The sequence below is a fragment of the Ahaetulla prasina genome, chromosome 1, assembly GCF_028640845.1.
Source record: "Ahaetulla prasina isolate Xishuangbanna chromosome 1, ASM2864084v1, whole genome shotgun sequence".
Lineage (NCBI taxonomy): Eukaryota > Metazoa > Chordata > Lepidosauria > Squamata > Colubridae > Ahaetulla > Ahaetulla prasina.
The window spans coordinates 307,780,597-307,802,157 of NC_080539.1; the positions used below are offsets into that span (position 1 = coordinate 307,780,597).

At 37.7% G+C, this 21,561-nt stretch overlaps 1 protein-coding gene across 2 annotated transcripts in view; it reads left to right on the forward strand.

Moving 5' to 3' along the window:
- Positions 1 to 696: 696 nt before the first annotated feature.
- KATNBL1 (katanin regulatory subunit B1 like 1) overlaps positions 697 to 21,561 on the forward strand; it is a 32,074-nt gene continuing 11,209 nt past the window's right edge. The window contains exons 1-2 of one of the 2 annotated variants that reach the window (XM_058162129.1): positions 697 to 796; positions 18,651 to 18,778. In XM_058162129.1, the coding sequence (XP_058018112.1) occupies positions 18,665 to 18,778 (114 nt within the window). In that variant the 5' untranslated portion in view covers positions 697 to 796; positions 18,651 to 18,664. Of the gene's footprint in view, positions 797 to 5,403; positions 8,413 to 18,650; positions 18,779 to 21,561 lie in introns of those variants that run through there. The other variant, XM_058162128.1, reaches the window with a different exon arrangement.

Consider the following 21,561-nt stretch of genomic DNA (forward strand, 5'->3'; position numbering starts at 1 on the left):
AACTTGGCATGGCACCTGGGGAATTCTGGGAGCTGAAGTCTGTAAATCTTAAAGTTGCCAAGTTTGAAAACTGCTCTTTAGAGTTTATTAACAGAATTATGAAATTTACTGCTGTTTTTTAAAGGCCATAAGATACAGGTGGAGCTGAGTCTTTTTCTGACACTTTCTATGTTCCCACGGGCTGAATAATTGATTCTACCACCCTCTTCTCAAGGTCACAGCTAAATTCCTCTACAATGCCACATTGACAGTCTCTTTCACAGCACACAGAGCAGCCTGTAGAATAGGGGTCTCAAACTCATGTCGTCACGGTGAGGTCACATGACATATGACAACTTTTCCCCCTTCGTTAAACCGGGTGTGGGCGTGGCCAGCACATGACGCATCCTGCTCACAGGCCGCAAGTTTGACAGCCCTGCTGAGGAAATAAGAGAAGTCTCTTCTCCACTATCCAATTGCTACTTGCTCACCTTTCTGCTATGGGAGTAGTTCATTGTCCATTTTTTTAAAAAAATGCACACCAGTCACCAGAAATGTGCCACAGGAGCAGATCAAGACATGTATAGGCACAATGCCTCTTGGAACACATGATCTGGGCATATGCCTCTTCTCCTAATTGCATGATCAGGAGTCTCTTATTATGGTGTCATCTGGTGATGAATTGGGAGAATATTCATAGCAAAGACAGCTCAGCCCAAGAAGCACAGATGTAAACAGGATACCAACTTGTGAAGGTGGAAATTGTTTGGGGGATTCAATTGAGAATGGCTGGGAGTGTTACTGCCTCCTTCAGAGGGTGAGTGATAGAGCCAATTGTTGTTGTTTTTTAGTACTTCATGAATGCTAGTGAAAATGAATACATGTTCACTATTTCTCAAGCTGTAGAAAAACATTTCAAAACCACACTTGTAGCAGAGCATAAGATAAAGAGATGCTTGCCCTGTTACAAATCAAATATAAATAATATCTCTCTTAGATGTATTGCGTATCGTATCTCTTTCGCTGCATACATATTTGAAAACAAGCACAAAGCTTTGCATGTTCTGGCTATACAACATCATGTGACCATATTACTTGAAAGACTAGCTTTACTGTACTTGTTTCTATCAAGAATATTTGAACAGTGGAGTACTGTAAAGAAATACAGGTCTCTTTTCTTCTGGTAAAATGAAGTTAGATTCCATTTTATGCTATGAAGATTTTAGCCTCTACGGAATATATAGGCTAAAAATACAGTTGTAGCTCTGAACAGGATGAACAGATATTTATAAATCATTATCTTTGGACTGAATTTGCAACTGAAGTGCATTTACAAAATGATTTCAAACATTCAGCTGTTTTCAGCTATGTTGCATGTCACAGCAATAGATATAGAGGTGACATCTGCTTAGCACGGTAGAAGAAAATGGATTGAATGGAAATTCTGGTTTAAATTCAATCTGGCACCTTCCGATTTATCTTGTTTCATTTTTATAAGCTCCAAGACACACACAGCCAGGAGACTAGGTATCAGGCATGTAGTATTTGTCATTTCGTTGCTCCTTTGGCTTGGAACAGAAAAATCCTGCTGGAAGCCTGACTTAAGACTTAATCCTGCCAGAAAGCTCTATTACTCAGCCAATTATATTGCTGGCATCTGCGCAGAGTATTCATTCTATAGCCAGTAATGATACTTCTAAAGACTTTGTAGTTCAAAGCAAATTGGATTGAATCAGCTAGCTACGAGATTCTTGAGAAGATTAGCATTGAAGGACTGGATGCACTTTTGCCCCAAAACACTTTTAAACTGGGTTTTTGTTATTGTGATTCTGTGATCAAAAGTAACTCTTATATAGGATGTGTGAAAGGAGTAGGGGGGATTAGTTTTACTACAGCAGGTTGGAAAAACGATAGCAATACTCTGATGGTATAGACTCTATTCCTGTGTGTTCACTAAGCCACAACGTATTACATTTCTTTGTGCAAAATATTTTTGTCATGTTGTAGGGACTCAGTTCAGTGTGGTTTGTAAATAGAAGATTAAGCTTTAGTGATTATGTAAATGCAGCAAACTTTAATTTTTGCAATATGTTACAGTGAATATCTAGACTTGTTTACAGTGCTGGTGGCTTAAGAATAACAATCAACGAACCATTTTGGGTTTTCTTTTGTAGAGTATATAAGTTTGTGTAATGATAAATGTGTAGGAATGGAGAAACCCAAGTTCAAATCTCTCTTCAATTTACCAAGATAGACAAATAATAGAATAAGAAATGCTAAAGAAGAACAATCTATCATAGGTGGTGTCCCAAAGGTGCTTTGTTTCCAAGAGGCAACTGGACTTTCTGGTTTTCTTTGAAAACGTTGAAGCTGAAGAAGCTTCTTGGATGAGAAGCGAAATGTCTTCAAAGAAAAACCAGGAATGCAGTTGCCTCTTGAAAAAAGTATCTTTGGGACAACCATTACCTGGATGACTGAGAATCTCCATAGATCTAGGTGGTGATTATGTAAAAAATAACATCCAAAATACTTGAAATATATAAAAAATATTCAGAAAACTTTGAAAACAAAATCTGAACATATTTTTATTAGGTATAATCCTAGAAAACTTAAATGAGAAATATAACAATTTACCAAGATAGATGTTGACAGCAGCAAGAGCATATTTGGCAAAACATTGAAAAAAATGCAGCAATGTTATAATTGACAGTATATATCCAGTGTATATTATTAGTATTAAACATCAGGACAAATCTGAAACATGGTTGTTAGAAAAAAGTTATGAGAATAATATAAAAATCGTAAGATGAAAGGTCCTTAAATAAATATTATCAATAATCTTCAATATTCAACATAAAGTATATTATAAATATTGGTATAAAGAAATAAATATTGAGGAAACAGAAAGGGAAGAATATGTCAGTATAGTTTTCTCATGTTTTTGTTTTTATTTTTCCTTTAATTCATTCCATTTGCCACTATCTAACATACATTTCTTTCCCTTTGTATTTCACTATTCTAATAAAATATCTTTTAAAAAGTCTACCTTCACTCATAGAAATTCACTGGGGGACTGTCAACTCACTCAGCTCAATCTACTTCACCATGTGGTTGTTGGGATCTAAAGGAAGCTATGCCACTTTGAGTTTCTGAAGGAAATGTAGCATATAAATCTAACAAATACTTCTTGTATCAGTCTGCCATTACTAGCAAAACATAACATGACAACATGACCTTATCAGGGAAGCATGGATTTTTCTTTTACAAAACATTGTTTGCATTTCTGAACAGAAAAATTAAATCCTTTTATTCTGCTGTTTCTTATCTAAGTAAGGAAATCACTAGCTAATTATTTGATTCAATTTACCTCTTTTCCTTGCATCTTCAAATCACATTCTCTCTATTATGTCTATGATACATTTCTTAACTACAAGTCTGGGTGAATGAAAATGCGGAAATATTATCCAAGCCACACCTAGCAAAATTAAACCTGTTGCATTCATTAGTACTGTGAGCTCAACAAACAGCTGCAAGCAGGAGTTGGGTAGAACCCAAGATGTTTCATAAAGGAGAGACTTCCAGATGATAATTTTACTTGGCGTCTTTGGTTTATGACTCTCCTATATTTTCCTCCCTTGAATATTTTTCTTACTATAAAACATGTGAAAAATTGAGTATGTAACTAAGGGAAGAAAGAGGGTTTAATAATTTGAAAACGAAAATTTCTCTACAAGATGGAAATCAAATTATCTGTTACAGAACTACTTCCAAAGGTGCTTTTTCAAAAGGGAACTGGACTTTCTTTGTCTTTCCTTGAAGAACTGAAGAAGCTTCTTGGATGAGAAGTGAAACATCTTCAGGGAAAAATAAAGTCCAGTTGCCTCTTGAAAAAGCACCTTTGGAGTAACCATGACCTGGATGACTAAGAATCTCCAGAGACATGTTGAAGAGCCAATATCCTGGATAAAGCAATAACTCCTAATAATAATGTTTATTTCTTGATGCCAGGGAGAATTGAATATTTTGTCAAATGCTACTTAGAAAAGCAACAATACTTCAAAAATAAGAGAAATCAGTTGGAAAGCTATTTTTGTTTTATTGTATGTATGCAAATTTTCCTGAATGCCATATCTTTCTATCCCTGCCATCAGTTATTCCTTATGGCCAGTGTTTAGAGATAGAACTATTTTCACAAGTTGTCAACCCTTCAGGGAGGGCCAGAATAAAAGATAAATACCACAGGGATTCCAGGAACACTCCTTTACTAGTGTTGACTCTTGACAATCACAACGTTTTCTCTAGAATGATCTTCCCCCATTCTGGACCTTCATATCTTCCAAGGTTCACTCACCCATCACTTTAACTGAGTCCGTCTACTTGCTGCTGGTTGTCCTCTTCTCTTTCCTTCCAATTTTTCCATCTTTATTACAGTAGGTTATAATAAGAGTAACTTGAAATCCTAAGTGTTTCTCGGTCACCTCTTACAAACACAAAAGGTTATTCAGTTTTATTTGCACACTTGCTTCAACCTCTGGGCTACATAATTGCTTCTTAAAGTCTTTCCTTATCTAGATATGAAGTTCCTTTATATCAGCAATAGGCTTTTGATAGCAACAGACCCCCTGAAGCATTATGTTAAAGAGAAAGTTAGCAAAATGTCTTAATGTGAAGAACATGAGCTGCTGATCCAATTCTACAGAGGAATTATTGAGTCTGTCATTTGCACCTCTATAACTGTCTGGTTCGGTTCTGCAACCCAACAAGAAAAACACAGACTTCAGAGGATAATTAGAACTGCAGAAAAAATAATTGCTACCAACTTGCCTTCCATTGAGGACCTGTATACTGCAAGAATCAAGAAGAGGGCCGTGAAAATATTTGCAGATCCCTCGCATCCTGGACATAAACTGTTTCAACTCCTACCCTCAAAACGACGCTATAGAGCACTGCACACCAGAACTAGACACAAGAACAGTTTTTTCCCGAAGGCCATCACTCTGCTAAACAAATAATTCCCTCAACACTGTCAGACTATTTACTGAATCTGCACTACTATTAATCGTTTCATAGTTCCCATCGCCAATCTCTTTCCACTTATGACTGTATGACTATAACTTGTTGCTGGCAATCCTTATGATTTATATTGATATATTGATCATCAGTTGTGTTGTAAATGTTGTACCTTGATGAACGTATCTTTTCTTTTATGTACACTGAGAGCATATGCACCAAGACAAATTCCTTGTGTGTCCAATCACACTTGGCCAATAAAAAATTATATTCTATTCTATGTAATCAGATATTAAATAGAATAGAATAGAATAGAATAGAATAGAATAGAATAGAATAGAATAGAATAGAATAGAATAGAATAGAATAGAATAGAATAGAATTCTTTATTGGCCAAGTATGATTGGACACACAAGGAATTTGTCTTTGGTATATATGCTCTCCATGTACATAAGGAGAATAAAATACATTCATCAAGAATAAAAAGATACAACACTTAGTCAAGGTTACTAATAAATTGTACTAAGAAACAAATAAAAAGAATATAAATTGAAAGATACAAGCAACATGGTGGGACAATATCCATCAGTAAAAACCATTAATACTCTGGGATTGTTCAACTTTTAGCAGAATACCTATCTATATGAAGTGGAGCAAGACAATGATTTGTTTCATGAAGATACACAAAACAGATGGTTCACGTTCTGTCTCAGACTTGGCTCAAATTCAGATAGCAATTTAGAGTTGAATGATTCGATCCTATTATAGTCTCGAGAGCTTCTTTGTCTCCTACTGGCAAACTACAGATTATGAGATAAGCGAGGCTGTTGATATCATCTCTTTAGATAACTAATTTATGTTAGATTTTAGAGGCCAGCCTGATCTCAGCAGAAGCTCAGTTGTGTAACAGCCATGACATTTCATTTGCTGGATTTTTATCTCTAAAGAGGTAAGCAAGGAAGTAATGCTGGAAAACTAGGAAAACCAGTTGGTCTAGTAGTATTTTGGACTGATAATTAATGTAAGGAAATTAGCAAAGGGAAAACAAAGTGGAAGTGGAAAATAAAAACAGGCTTGATGTTTGTGAGAAAAAGCAAAGCAAATGAAATCTGAGAGATGATGAAAATATAACTTATTTTGAAAGTCTCAAGTAATTAATGTGATAATTTAATCTTATATTTGGTATCTTATTCCAAAAGGGATGGTCACAATAGTGTTAAAGTTCCATGTTATTATAAAATATACGTTCTTGGTAAATGTTTTGGTTCCCCTTTTATGATTTCCCTAATGAGGGATACTCATGCAAAAACTTGATAAAGCTAAGCTATAACATGGAGTTATTTGTGTAGCAGTGTAAACATCCACGTTATAAAACACTGTTAGAAAAAATCCAAATCAATTTGAGGAAATATGATGAATTACCAGTAAAGAGATCAACAAACCAAATGCAACACCTGAAAACAATTTTCAAATTGTTCTTTGTAATCAATGGACTTGTCCAGAGTGAAACAGAAACAAACAAAATTAGAAAATAAACAGGAATTCATTAAAACAGATGCAGAGATCAACCTGTAGTAAAACAGGTAGAATCTGACAGTGACAAAAACGTACCACATCAAAGACAAAAAATTTCCTGATGCAAATTGCCTGTTCTACATTGGGATGCTAAGAAGAAACAGGTTGCAATGCATGATAAAACTCAGAATATTGTTCTGGTCATATCCCAGGCAGAGTGCTTATTCTTCACAGCAACAGACATGGCTTCTGCCTTGCTCTTCACTGCATTTTTTTTCACCAGTTCTATACCGACGAAGACTTCTCATCCACACTATTACATTCAACCTACAGTATTGTAGTCTGTATATTTATTTTATTTTGTCACAACATTATATACAAGCACATACAATGAAAGGAAACAATAGGATAGGAACGGTAGGCACTTTTGTGCACTTATGCACGCCCCTTTGTCATTCAAATCCACTGGGAGAGGGACAGTTATTCTGTTGTGCCAATTCTTGAAAAGAAGAAAAAAAATAGCACTCTGAAGCAGAATATCACATTTTAAAATAACCTCAATTAAGATTGTGGCGTAAATTTTTACATACCTTCAAAAGAAGAGTTTCTGCCCTGAAACCCTAATTCCCTTTTCCCATATATTGCAACCTTCAATCAAAGCCTTAGGAAGATTTCTTGTTGACACCCTAGAGTTTACAGGGTCATAGTTTGGTGCTTTCTCTCACCTTCAACAAGAAATCCCTGCTCTTACCCCGGCCCCAAGCAATTGACTCTCTCAATTTAGAACAAGGTGGTCTTTTCCCCCCAATTCCTGGATATTTTCTTGGTTCTGAATTGTACTTTCTCTCTCCCCATAAAAGTTCATCACAGTTGCTATCAGTTACTTTCTCTTGGGTTTGCTCAGCTCACTCCTCTTCTTGGAAACCAAAACTAAGTGACAGTTTCCAGTCTCATCTTGCTCACATCTTTCAGGTACCTCTTTCCGTTTGCTCCAGGTATTGTTCCTCTTTTCCTTTCCCAAGTGCCTCCTCTCACATTTCCCAGCTCTCTCTCGCTCTCCACACTTTGTCTCAGGACAAAGGGAGGGACTTAGAAGAACCTGTTAGGCCAGCCTTGGCAGGTATCTTCTCTCTCTTTTCCATCCCCACCCCATTGGATTTTGGAGTCAGTATGAGCTCTCCTACCACCCTTAAATCTGGGATTCTGCATTGGCTGTCTGGAGGAATGTGGGGGAAGGGAAGGATTTGCCAGCATACGGGGATTACTCATCCACTCACTACGCTGAGCAAGTGATACTATTTTAAAAAAATGCAAAGCACCCCAGTGAGAACACTGGGAACCTGCAAGGTCGGGAGGGAACGGTGAAGAGCAGCAACACGTATTGGCAGCGACCTACAAAGGCTTTCGAACCAGTCTGACCGCAGGATTACCAAAACAGCCGAGGAGCCTCCTTTGGCCAGCCCAGCTAGCTATTCACTTCCAGTTCGTGCAATCCGATAGAGCGATATACCTGTGGGCTAGAGAGCTACAGCGCGGAAACCAAGAGCCTTCTCCACGGCTTTCTAAGCACCTGGAAGGAGGAGACCAGGCGCAGAGTGGGGTAAAGGCTCTGCTACCCATTACACTGCTAAAGCACGCCGCTAACCACAGGAGCCAGATAACAGCTTCGGCGCCCCGAGACCTGGCGGCGGTGCGAGAAGCACGTCGGCGAAAGAGGTGGGGAGAGAAACAGCGGAGTCTCGCTGACAGTCCCGCCTGTCCGGACTCCCCAGTCCCAGCATGCAACGCGCCGCAGTTTGAATGGCGCTGCTGTCTACGGCGAGTGGGCCGCGGTATTAGGACGCCGCCGCCGCCAATTCCACGGCTGGCATCGGAGTCCCCGGCGCGCTGGACCATGAGCGGCAGCAGGTGAGCGAAGGCCGTTGCCGGGCGCTTCTCTCGAAGGGGCGGCGGCCACGCTGCTGCATCCCACGCTCTCGGCTACGCAGGCCGGGCTCAGATTCTAAAGCTGGGGGTTGCGGGTTCAGGAATGGGGCGATGATGGCGCCCTTTTCTCGGCGCCCTCCGTTCTTCACTCTTCCCGGCGTGGGGTTCTGGGGGGTTTTTTCCCCCCTGGGCGCCCGTGAGGAAGAAGGCCCATCTTTTGCTGCCTCTGTTGGCAGGAGCTTTCCTGGGCGGGGATGTTGGCTAGTCTCTACCTGCCTCTGAACCACCCCCTTAAGTGGTGCTTGTTGGGAAGGCTGCACCTGCCCCGCATTCCCCGAGGAAGGATTCCCCTCGGTAGGAATTCTCGCTCAGGCTTGGCTTTGAAATAGAGGAACGTCTTAATACCGTCAGTGTTGGTCTTTCCATTCGCATAGCTGCTAAGTCTGAAGGATGAAAAATGATCCCAATTGTTCTAGTCTTCTTTCAGGCTACTTGGCTTTGTTTTCAGAAAAAGCATCTGGACTTTGGATGCATCGAGTCTCTTAAAGCTGACTTTCTGCCACTTAACAAGAATGAAGTTATTTGTCTGAGTAGAATTAGCCTCTGAGTAAACATGTTTAGGATTGCATTGGTGTGACTTTTCTGATCCTGTGATCATTTATGAAATTTTGCTACCTCTCTGTATTGCCAAATTCCACTCTGTCCAAAATCTCTCCCCCCCAAAGCAAAAAGCAGCTGTGGATCCTTGATGTTGAGAATTTAAATCTGGAAACATTATTATTAATTAATTGAGTAGTAATTTAGGTAGAGGATAAAAGTCTCTAGCTTACTTTGGGTTATTTGAAGACATATCTGCACATGGGATTTGTCTGCTTAATAGTGAGATCAAAGTGGAAATGCTATTGAAGATAAGTTCTAAATCTTAAATGTTGCTAAATTACTAGTCCCAGCAGCTCAAGGCCAATCAACATGGCCAATAAAGATACTGGGATATATAAGTCAGAAATAGAGCCAGTTTGGTCTAGTGGTTAAGACATCAGGCTAGAAAGCTGGAGACTGAGTTCAAGTGCCGCCTTAGCCAAGAAAATCAGCTAGGTGACTTTGGGCCTCTTTAAACCCAACCCAGACACAGAGTAATTGTGGGGAAAACAGAACAGTGTGTTGGATATGTTTGCTTCCCTGGGTTATATGTAAAAATAATAAAGGTGGGATACAAATAAAATAATAAAATAATCATATCTACAATAGTGATAGTATGCCATAGTGCAGAATATGAATAATGCCTGTCTCCAAAATTCCCTCTTGGTCTCTAAGAGAGAGACCATGTGTCATAAAGAGAAAAAGGACCAAGTGGTAGAAATAACAAATAGAAATGCAAGAGGATGTGATTTTTTTTTGGGAAAACAGTAATTAGATACATTTCTGGAACTGGAATATTTAAAGTATTACCTTCTTGCACCTGAACTTTTAAATCAATGGAGCTGTTACTGAAGTACCATAAAATAAGATCACCTCTCCGAAAGACTCCGTAAGAGGAATTTTATCATAATAGAGGCTGATTATTTAGTTGCCTTTTCGGCAAATTCTTGTTTTCAGGTGGGCTGCTCACTGCTTTTTTAAAGCAAGATTGCTTATTGTGAATGTCCTTAAGGATCAAATGGTGATGTATAGATTTTCTACAAATAAAATATTTTCCCTTAATTATTCTGTTTCACATCTTAGAGGCTGGCAATAGATACATAGAACATAATCCTTTAAGCCACTTTACAGCAAGGCTTGAATTTATACCACATCACTTCAATTATGTTGACTGGAAGCTCAAGGTAACATACACTATATCATATTTTTCTTAACTATGCTTCCTCTCTCCCCACACAGTATTTTGTATATACAGAGATATTGACTGATTCATACAAGATGGACTCCTCTTTTGTATTTGATTATTTACTTTATTATATAATTTTTAGTTTGCTTTCTATCATCCCAAAGATTTGAGTCATAGTAGCTTACCATTTTGTGTCAATCAGGCTCAATTACTTGTAACTTCATAGACATATCCATATAGTTTCCTAGTATCTTCTTGCAGGATTTTTCTTAAACCTGCAGTCTAGCTTATAGCCCTGGTATTCTGGTAGTTTTTCATCTTAGTACTAACCAATTCAGATTCTGCTTTGATTTTTCAGATCATTCAAGTGCTGCCAGACAAAACAGGGTTTTGTTTTGAAAAGACCCAGTGAAGTATTACGCAGGAATTAAGAATAGTAATACCCGGGAGACGACTTCCGGTGTCCGGTGGCAACGGACGTCTGGAGGTGCCTCTCCTGCCTCCAGTGTCCGAATCCGGCCGCCTCCGAGGCCCTTAGGGGCCAGGTGTTCCGAAAAGGACACCTGCCGCACGGACGGCTCGCCAGGGGTCTCCCAGCCGATATACAGGACTGGGGGGACCGATGCTGGCGCGTCCTAGGCTCGGAGGGGTTCGGAGGCCTCAGGCCGCGGCCATTATTTTGGTCGTCGCCTGGGCCGCTGTGCCCGGTGACACCGGGGCTTTGGATTTATAATTGCAGCAGCCTGGTGGCGAACAGGGAACGGAGAAGAATTGAGGAAGGGAGAAGGGAAGGAGATATCGGCAAATGTGAGTGGAGTGCTCGGTGCGGGGGTTTCTCTCCCCTGCGACTGGAAGGAGCACGAATCACTTTGGAGAGAGGAGAACTTAAAATAACAAGATTACCGGTTTTGTGGAGCTCTGGAGAGAAGAGGTGATGGAGAAATTTAGGAGGGAGGGTTTGAGGCCCCCTCCTCTGGGGAACAATGGTGGCGCCCAGCTTCCGCCTTCACTATGAGAATCTTGATGACATCACTTCCCTTCGGCTTCCTGGTTGACTAACTGTACTCTGGACTCGTTGCTCCTGTGAGTGCCCCCTGGTGGATCCGGAGGAAATTACAAGGATACTGTGCTTGCCTGAGGATTTTAAAAATTTTTTTTAAATGGCAAAAGGTCAGAGACCAACTGCTGGAGAAATGGAGAGAATTTTGGAAAAGTTATCTAATATGGACAAGAAACTGGATGAAATAAGAGCAGAAATTGTGACTATCCAAAAGGATTTAAAGGACACTCAACAAGTCTCAGCAGAAAACAAGCAGAAAGTGGAAGGTCTGGAGGGTGAGATGCGGGCAGTGCAGAAAAGAGAGGAGACGACAGGCAATGCTGTGCTTGGACTACAGATGGATAAAATGTCTTATTTCCTTAGGTTTCAAAATCTGGAAGAAGTGGAGTACAATTGCGGAGGCTGCGGCCTACGTGGAGGAACACAAAGCCCTCCTGGAATTAGATGACCCAGGAATTGAAGAAGGGGAGGTTATAGACCATGGGGCGGAGGCGGCTGCCGCTGTTGCGGCCCTGGAGTTGGGTCAGGCTGAACCCAGAGTTCTGAGATCCAAAACTAGGAAGTGACAATGATATTTGGTATTGTGTTGGTTTTCCTTATTCTCTTTTGTATGATATTCTGATTATTCTTGACCCTTCTTTATTGTGTATGTAAGATTGATAAACTTAGCTACTTCGTTTCACCTGCTTGCCATATGGCTGTTGTATGTGTTTAAAATTTTGAGTAAAATTCTTATCGTGTATAAGAAAAATGAAAATTTACCATACCTGATATGTATTTGTATAAACCTTTTTTGACCAATAAAAATTTTTTGGAAAAAAAAAAAAAAAAAAGAATAGTAATACCCCTTAGATATGTTGCAGTACTGTTTGTACTTCTCTGAGAATGAGGTCTTTCGAATTCAGTGGGACTTTTGATCATCTAAGCACTTCTGTCACTCTTTCCTAAAAATAACACAGTGGATTTCTGGATAAACTTGGATAGAATATTTTGCTAATTGAAAATTCTATTTCATTATAAGAGATAAATAGATGTGCTCCATTTTTACTGAGTGTGAAATATACACTATTAAGAAAAAAAAAGCACAAAGAAAGGTTTGTGTTATATTGATAAAAGTTGCTGGAAAGTTTCTTCACTATTACAGCATATCTGTAATGATAATTCTTTTGGTACATAGTTGAGGATTTGCATTCTAATGGCTAACTTTTAAAAAAACTGTAGGCCATGAGAAAATAATCTAAATTTTACTGAACTAAAGTTTATAATAGCTATCATTTGAATTCTTCTGCCGTTCAAATGATTACACCTAAGAAAAAGAGGGTTGCCTTATCTTTGAGCAAAGTCTACACTAGTATTCCTAGATAGAGTCAGAATCTCTAGACATGCAAATTGGACATTGTATAGTACAAGGAGCTGTCTCAAGTTTAGTGGAAAGAAGGAAGAAATAAATTTCAGATTCTAAAATCAAAACTGACTGCATTGTATACTACATTCACAGTCACTTGACTTGCGGAATGCAGAGTAAAAATCAATGTTAATGAAGTTAGCAATACACTTGCTGTATTAGAAACAAAGATAAATGGTGTAAGATTAGCTATTATTGGGAGGGAATTTATCCTCATAGGTTACTGCAATGAGGATGTGAAATCCTCTTTCTCCTTATGTTTAACAGATTAAAGTCAGCTTTTTTCCATTTCTGTATTGTAGAAAAATAATTTAGCTTTCATACCACTTTTTCTCTTTCAGGAGTTTGTCAAATTACTTTTGACATTATTTAGAAAATAGTTTAAATCTAATAATAATTGATATCTTTAATCTTTATATATTTCATGTGGCAATGTTAATAATTCATACTTTATTGTAACTGTCACAATAACTAATAGTAATTCCACAAGTGGCTCTCTCAAAATACCTGGCTTTTTTCACACAATTAAAGCATTCTGTACCAATCCTTGAGTTGACACAAAACAAACCTGGCATAAAATGTGCTGTCCCTGTTGGCAAGCCCTATCCCGCTATTGCATTTGTTATGAATTATGGCTAATTGATTTTACTCAGTGTGAGCGTACTACTTGTTAATGGGAAAGTGATTGATTTCCCTACCCTCTGCCCCATCTTTGCTCCCTTCCTCAGCATGTCTCTTGCCAAAAAGGGCCTGCATCATGAATTGGGTGAGTCATTCCTGTGGGCATCTCCAAAATTAAAAATATGTGAAATAAAGAAATACATGGAAAAACAACAAAGCGGAAATTGCCCTAGAAAGGAGGTAGAACTGGCTATTAATTATCTGCTGGGAGTGGGTGACATAAATTTAATAAGTTACTGTATATATATAAAACTGATATATTACTCCTGGAGACAACCTAGACCAGGGTTATCAAACTTGTGGCATCACAACAGCATCGCATGACGTATCGTGACTTTTTCCCCCTTTGCTAAACCGGGTGTGGGCATGGCCAGCACATGACACATCTGGACCACAGGCCGCGAGTTTGACAGCCCTGGCCTAGACTATTCCCTGCAGTTTTCTTGATAATATTTTTGGAAGTATTTTGACATTACCTTCTTTCTAGTGCTGACAGAGAGTGACTGGCCCAGAGTCAACCAGCTACCTTGTATGTAACCACTATACCAAATTACAAGTAACTAATTTTTGTAGCATGGGAAAATGGAAATATACCCTTTCTTTTCCAAATTAACTTCTGATTTGCTTTCCCCTACCTCATTGAAAGCCTTTAGAGAAATTTGTTATAGGGAGCAAACTTGGCACTCGAACTAATGATGTTACCTAGTTGGGTAATGAAATGTCTCTAAGCAAGAATCATGCTCAGAGAGCACCAGAGACTCCACATTGCTTGTTTTATGGCAAGCTAAAAAAAACTTACTAAAGTAATAAATCAAGGAACTTCTGAATTGAAGAAATCACAATTATCTTTTTTTTTTAGTTCTAATGTGATTCAACTGAAAACTGTCAAATAGAAACAAATATTTTTGTTTCTTATAATTGTATAGTCTTTATCAAGTCTGGAAAAGCCTATTAAACCTATTAAATATAATAAAATAAAATTTTGGCAGTATTGTGTTAAAGTGTTCTGCTCAAGTGATAGTTGTTTTACATAGCTTTGGCCTGGGAGAAAAAGATATAGGTGGGATTTTCCTTCCTTATTGCTTTCCTTCTATCTTGGATCCATAATTCATATTAAACCTCAATTATCAAAATCATAGTTGAAAAAAGGTCCACAACTTGTTCTTTATGATGTTGATGACTTTACATAAAATGCTAATCATTTAACTCTGAAAATGGGGTACATCTAATAATGAAAGCTTGTGAATTTGCAGATAATTCCAACTAATGACTGTTAAGTAATTGTAAAATAATGACTTTACCTAACTATTCTGGTATTATTCTGTTGAGAGAATAACAGAATATGAGAAAGTGAGATTGCTAAAGTGCCATCCTGAAACAATTTAGTAGATTGCAAAACTGCAATTACAGAAATAAATGGTTTCAAAAATCCATTCCAGAAAAGTAATTTAATGTGAACATAGGCTGCAAATGTGTTCATATGTTCAAATGTGAACATAGGCTCTAAATCTGGTAGATTACTCGTGTAATAACTGATAGTTTTAACATAGTTAAGTAGATTGACTAGACAAGTCTTAATTAATGACTAGGAGTAGCTGCATATACTGTGGAAGAGACCATATGCAGCAAATGAGTACAGTATGGCAGAACAAGCTGTCTACCTGTTTGTGGTTGGGGAGAGTAAGGCTTTAGTGATATTTAATCATGGGGGGTGGTATGTACACATTATTGCTTGGTAATATAGGTTTTAAAGGAATTATTGATATAGGCTTTTCTGTCCTTAAAGCGCATCAGCCATTCCATATGTTACAGGTAAGCCAATCTTCCCTTACCTGGTATCATCCAGTTATCTTCTCTGGGAGATTATAGAAATTGAAGCCTAACACAACTAGAGTGTCCCAGATTGGGGAACACACCATAGATGACTCTGTTCTTATTGATGTAATACTAGGATACCTTTTTATCATTTGTTCTTTAATTATGGTACTTAAGCCAGATTTGAACATGTAAAAATAATGAGGTAAAAATATCAAATCACTTCAGGTATTTCAAATACAATAGTGCTATGAAAGCCAAATCATGGATTTAACTTCTAAGTTGATTACTTGATCTCCTCAGCTTAAATAAAGCAGATGGCTTCCAGTGTTACAACATGTTTGATTTCTATGTAAAGCATGCCTACCCTGTTTTTCAGACTTGTAGTTTAAAATACAGTATTGCTTTGCAAAAAATAGGGGATGAGAAAAGGAAGACAAGACTATTTGGAAACCTGTTTTTAACTTTTTGGCTTTCTAAAGATGATAGTATAATTCTCGAATATACCCTATATTGCTGGTCTAATGCCTTTAAGTAACAGAGATGTTGTCTCGCAGCGACCCACTGGAGTAGACTTATCTCTCTCTCCCCTATTTTCTGGTGGGATGTTTGGAGGTTGATAAACCATATCAGGAGCGCAGTTGGTGACTATTTTTCTAACACAGATGAAGAGTGAGAGTGGACTCCAATTTAAATAGTGCAGAATCCCAGACGTTTCAGACCTCAACTGTAAAGGGAAAAATATTTCAAGAGTCACTACTAAGCTCCCACAATGAATAATAATTAATACAATTCAGAGAAACAGAGTGAGGGGAAAAATATGGGGCTGTATTTTGAAGCTAGGTATGCTGTCAATCCCATGTTAGTGCTGTAGGACATGTAGGGGTTTCAGAGTCAGAGTTCACCAAGCTATTTGTGCTGCTCATCATCAGAGCTAGAAAGGATTCTTTTAAGCCATCTTGGCCTATCCTTTGCTATGTGCAGGACTTACAGTACATGTCTACCGCCTGTCTGAAAAATATTCAGTGAATGGTTGTGGAGCTTTTTGGCTGAAGAAAGGAATACAATGCTGAAGAGAAGAACCATGTTTATTGCAATGATCAGTAGATGCATAACTCTTTAAGGCTGCACCCTAGATGAACCTTTATAATGATAGTTGAGGGCTTTCTCATTGTTTTGGCTGTGATGGGATTAAAAGGGCTATTGCTGCAGTAGAAACATGATGTGCCACAGCCTGGGGCTGGTTTAATTTTATATATGTAAATGGGAGAGCAGCAAACAGCAGAAAGCAATGGGGGAGTTTGGAACAGGAGAGGCAGAGGAGGCAGGCAGGAGTGCTTGCAGCTTTATTTCATTATTGTTCTATCACTAGAAATATTCCTAACAGTGTTAGTTTTCCTAGCTCAGTGGCCCCCAACATTTTGGGCACCAGGGACTGGGTCTTTTCCATGGACCAGAGTGAATGTGGTTTCGTGTGCTACCAGCATCTCACAGATGGGGCTCTGCTTGTTTGCGCTGCCTAGTTTCTGGCATGCCGCAGACCTGTGCCAACTGGGGGTTGGAGACCCCTGGCTTAGTTCATTGATGGCAAACCTATGACGTGTGTCAAACAAAGGTGACACGTCACACCAACACTTGACAACAACTTTCTCAAAAGCACAACTCTGAAAATGAGTTTGTTTTACTTGTATTTTATGTTTATAACTATTTAATATTTTTATATAACACATAGCACCTCATGATTGGACTATATATTTTTTAAATAAACAAATGCAATAATTTTTTTTTTGTGTGTGAGGGGGTTACAGGCCAGCAGAGTCAAATTAAGGCATTTTCTGAATTTTTTGCCATGGTGAGCAAAAGGTTCGTCATCACTGGCCTAGTTCCTTATTGATGCTCAATACTCAGAAGCTTCTACCTTGTCTGTAAGTGGCCCTCTTTGGCTACTTGCTAGTTGAGAAATAACCAACAAGTACATATTATGAACATTAGGGTAAACAGGGCTGGAGTTTACAATAAAAATTAAGAAATAGCTTTTAGAGTTTAAAATTTTATATTTTATATCTATTACAGTGCATAGTACAATCTACAGCAGTGGTAGTCAACCTGGTCCCTACCGCCCACTAGTGGGCTTCCAGCTTTCATAGTGGGTGGTAGGGGTTTTGTCCGATACTGAAGCACTTTCCTTTTTTTTAATTTAATTGACTTTTTAAAAAAATTTCATAGCATTATTTAAAAACATTTTCATTAGGTTTTCATAAAATCCCCCATGACAATTTAAATTTTTGAAAATATACTTTTGTATCGCCCGTGCATAAGTTTAGTTCACGTTACATAAGTGAAACTAAATGGTGCTATAGTGCGACTGCAAACAAAAGAGCCTTGTCCCAGAATAGTTTGCGCATCTCACCCCACACCACCCAGCTGTAACAGACAAGCAGAGCTGGTAGCCCCTCCCCCCCCAAACCCAATCCACTATGTGCGAGAGGCATGCGCAGACGACGATACACTTTATAAATCACCATTACTGTGGAACTGGTGGGTGGTTAGAAAATTTTACTACTAACAGAGATATAAAAGTGGGTGGTAGACATAAAAAGGTTGACTAGCCTTGATCTACAGTATGATCTGGTTACACATGTGCACAATTAGTAAAAACATATAGTTTACCTATACTTTTAGTATTACAAGAATATTCAGTTCTATTTTAATATTCAGGTTGAGATTGTATTGTAATATAGATTTTACCATATCCTTTCTCTGTATTACTCAAAATGTGAAATTGAAGTGGTATTTTTTCCCTTCGAGATAAAATCTGGTAGAACTTGAATTTAAAGCTGAGAAGAACTCTGGGAATATTTTTACAATATTGCAGCTATCTGAGAACAAACTTGTTTTCATAATCCAACATTTACAGAAGTTTCACTTCACGCTTTTTAGACAGATTTGTTCACTATTATAAGCAATATTACAGGAACGTTGCTAAGATGTTAAACATTGCTAAGAAAGTTTAGACATGTGCTGAATCCAAACATAATCGTATTCTTAATATTGTATTACTGAATGGTACTTAAAAGTATGTTTTCTGCATCAGCACTTGTATTTCCCAGGTTCCAGTTTTCTCATTTGGGGGGAGAATTGTTGAGCATGTAGTACAGGTAGTCCTCAACTTACCACCACAACTGAGCCCAACATTTCTGTTGCTAAGCAAGAGATTGGTTAATTTGTCACATTTTACAACTTTTCTTGCCACAGTTGTTAAGTGAATCACTACTGTAAATTAGTAACAGTGTTGTTAAATGAATCTGGCTTTCCCATTGACTTTGTCAGAAGGTCGCAAAAGGTGATCACATGACCCTGGGAGATTGCAACCATTATGAGTCTAATTGATAGCTAATATTAAGATTGTAAATTAATTTTGTCTCCCAAATTAGGAATTGTGGAGATTATGGCATCTGAAGCTCAAAATGTTAGAAAACGGAACCTGTTATGTATTGAGGGTCGCCCTATTGATCTCCCTAAGAAAAGGAGCTCTCATTCCCTTAATGAGAATATGAAGGAGGTAAGCTTTTCATATATTATTTGTCTAAATCTTACTTTTGTATTTGAATACTAGTTTTAAAAACTGATATATGTCATTTTAGTGTTCAGTAAATGTATATTGTGAGAGAGCTGCTGTTTATAAAGGGCCATTAATCTTATTAGATAGCAAGTGAATTGATTTGACTTGGATACAGGAGTGGATAGTTGGTGCTGCTTTATTACTTGAATAGGGATATCTGTGGAGAATTCCAGGTATTTAGATTAGACAAGGAAGAAAACTATCCTGAAAGAAAACATTGATAAACCACATCAAGAAGAATAGACTCTGTCCATTAAGCCATTAGAACTCAGCTTTAAAGAGAATTTTTCATATATCTATATTGCAAATGTTTTGTGAAATATTTTATTATCTCTGAGAAAATGAAGCATATGTTGGTAGTCTTCTCTAAAAGGCATCAGAGTAATCTTCATGTTCACTTTGAGATTTGGACTACAGTCTATTTTAGGGTAAGTGGAAATTTCACCTTCTAGATAAAACAATTTGACCTGTACATTAAACTATAGTAAAGTCTTTTGCCTTAGAATCATACATAAGCTCATTTGTTATGATTTGACATTTTTCTGTGGATGCAACTATTAGATATACTTGTGGAACAGCCCATTAACAGATAAGATGACCCTCTAATTATTAACCAAAATACCGTGAAAAATGTGCTTCCCATGAATAAGCTGACCCTTGAAATTTTATCATGTTTAATTTTTATAACTGGCTTACCTGTGGGTGGCAAAGTTTTCATGGTATTCGGGTTAAAAACTTGAGAGCCAGCTTATCTGGAAGTATAATGGTACTTCAAAAACTGGTACCATAGACATTTGTGGATAAACCCATCCGTGGCTAAGCTGAAGCAATTTTAAGGGTGTATTTTGGGACGTAGCATTCTCAGCTTATCTGTGAGTATTTACCATAGTGCGAAATCAAGTAAATGCTGTCATAAATTCACAAGGATTTTATTGATTACTTGTGATTTGTTCCATTTAGAGAAAGGTTAGTTTCCAGTATTTATTGAATTTGGATAATTGTCAGGGTTCCAACCAGTGCCCTAACGCAATTAAGAGTCTCAAGCCATCTGGTAATAAAAATCCTGTCTTTTATTAGGAGCACCATGTCAGCATTACCTAGGTGAAGCCAACTCTGACTTCACTGCCTTCATGCCTTGCCTCTGACCCTGTTTCCCCCTCCCCCTAAAGTGTGTCACCCGGTCACATTCCCCAATGAGGTAATTTTGCGGGTTGTAGAAGTCACTCCCTCCAGGCATTGTTGGTATCCACGGTGATGGCCTTGACTTGCTCAGCCAGAATGCATTTTGTTATGACTGAAGAGTAAATTCCTTGGTGTAGCTGCAAGGCACGATTTCCCATTCCCCTGCCTATGGCAACTCGGTACCAGGTCAGGGAAGCTTCACAGGTTGACATTAATTTATTTGCTTATTTATCACATATATAATCCCATATATATCGCCACAATCCAAGGACTGTCAGCAGGTTCCATGAAAGGAAAAATTGTTCCGTAGCTAATGGATGAAAACTGGGTTTTCCAGAGATATCTGTATATATACTTTTTATATGTTTGAACCTTGAGTTGCCCAGCAACAAGCAAAAGAAGTTTTTATTTAGTGCAAGTTTCCATTAAAAAGGGGAAACAGTTTTCCCCAAAACCTTGTTGCGCTGGAGTTTTCTACTCAAGATTGTTCAAAGGGCAAAAGGGGAGGAATATATAGAAGAGATAGATGATAGATAGATAGATAGATAGATAGATAGATAGATAGATAGATAGATAGATAGATAGATAGATAGAACATAGAAGAGGAGAAATATATACATAGGAAAAATAATTGTTTTCTGTCAGTAACAATAGATTTCAGCAGTGTCATGCTCATTAATAATTATGGATTATAAAGAGTGATAAGATGACATTCTACAATTGAAGTTTCTGAGTTACAGAACTGTAAAGTAAACTAGGAAAAAAATGGGAATATTGAAAAAGAAGCAAAAAACGGTAGTAGAATTTAGAAATATTTTGGGGACAAATAGGATTGAATGCTGGCACTTCCTGTTAAAGATTATTTGAGGTTCTTAATTGCCCCAAGCTACCAATGTTAATCATTAATATATTATTAATGGTTATCTTTAACAAAGTTTCTAAAAGGCTTCCTTTGTACATTCTGTCCACCCCAATAATTTATTGTGCTTTAATAATGCTAGAGATTTCTTTGATTTATGGCTTATATCCTGAAATATTAATGAATCCAAATATGTGAAGTAATAGAACCCCAAAGTCCAGAAATGGAAAGAGTTTATACTACAGCAACCCATATTATAGATTATATTATAGATTCTGAATGTTCAGCAATAGTGCTGTTGTAAAATGAAGAAGTTAAAATGCAATTTTGCTCATACCACATAGATTGTAAATTAAATTGGAATGTTTTTAACTTGTGAACAGAAAGATGGCAAACAAAATGTTGCTTATATTGATAAAAGGCCTTTTAGCTAAAAATGCCACTAGTATCCCAAGCTATTTTGTGAAAATACTAAATTACAGATCAGAATATTAAATATTAAAGCACCCATTTATTCAATGATCTAGTTTCACAATAAATACTAGCTAAATTGATATTCTGAAGTAAGCCATATGCTGAATTTTTAAGCCATTGGTATAGAATGCAATAAATTCTTAATTGTTATATAATGATTTTAGTGAGACTTTTCCATATGTCAAAAATGACATTATACTCCTGATTG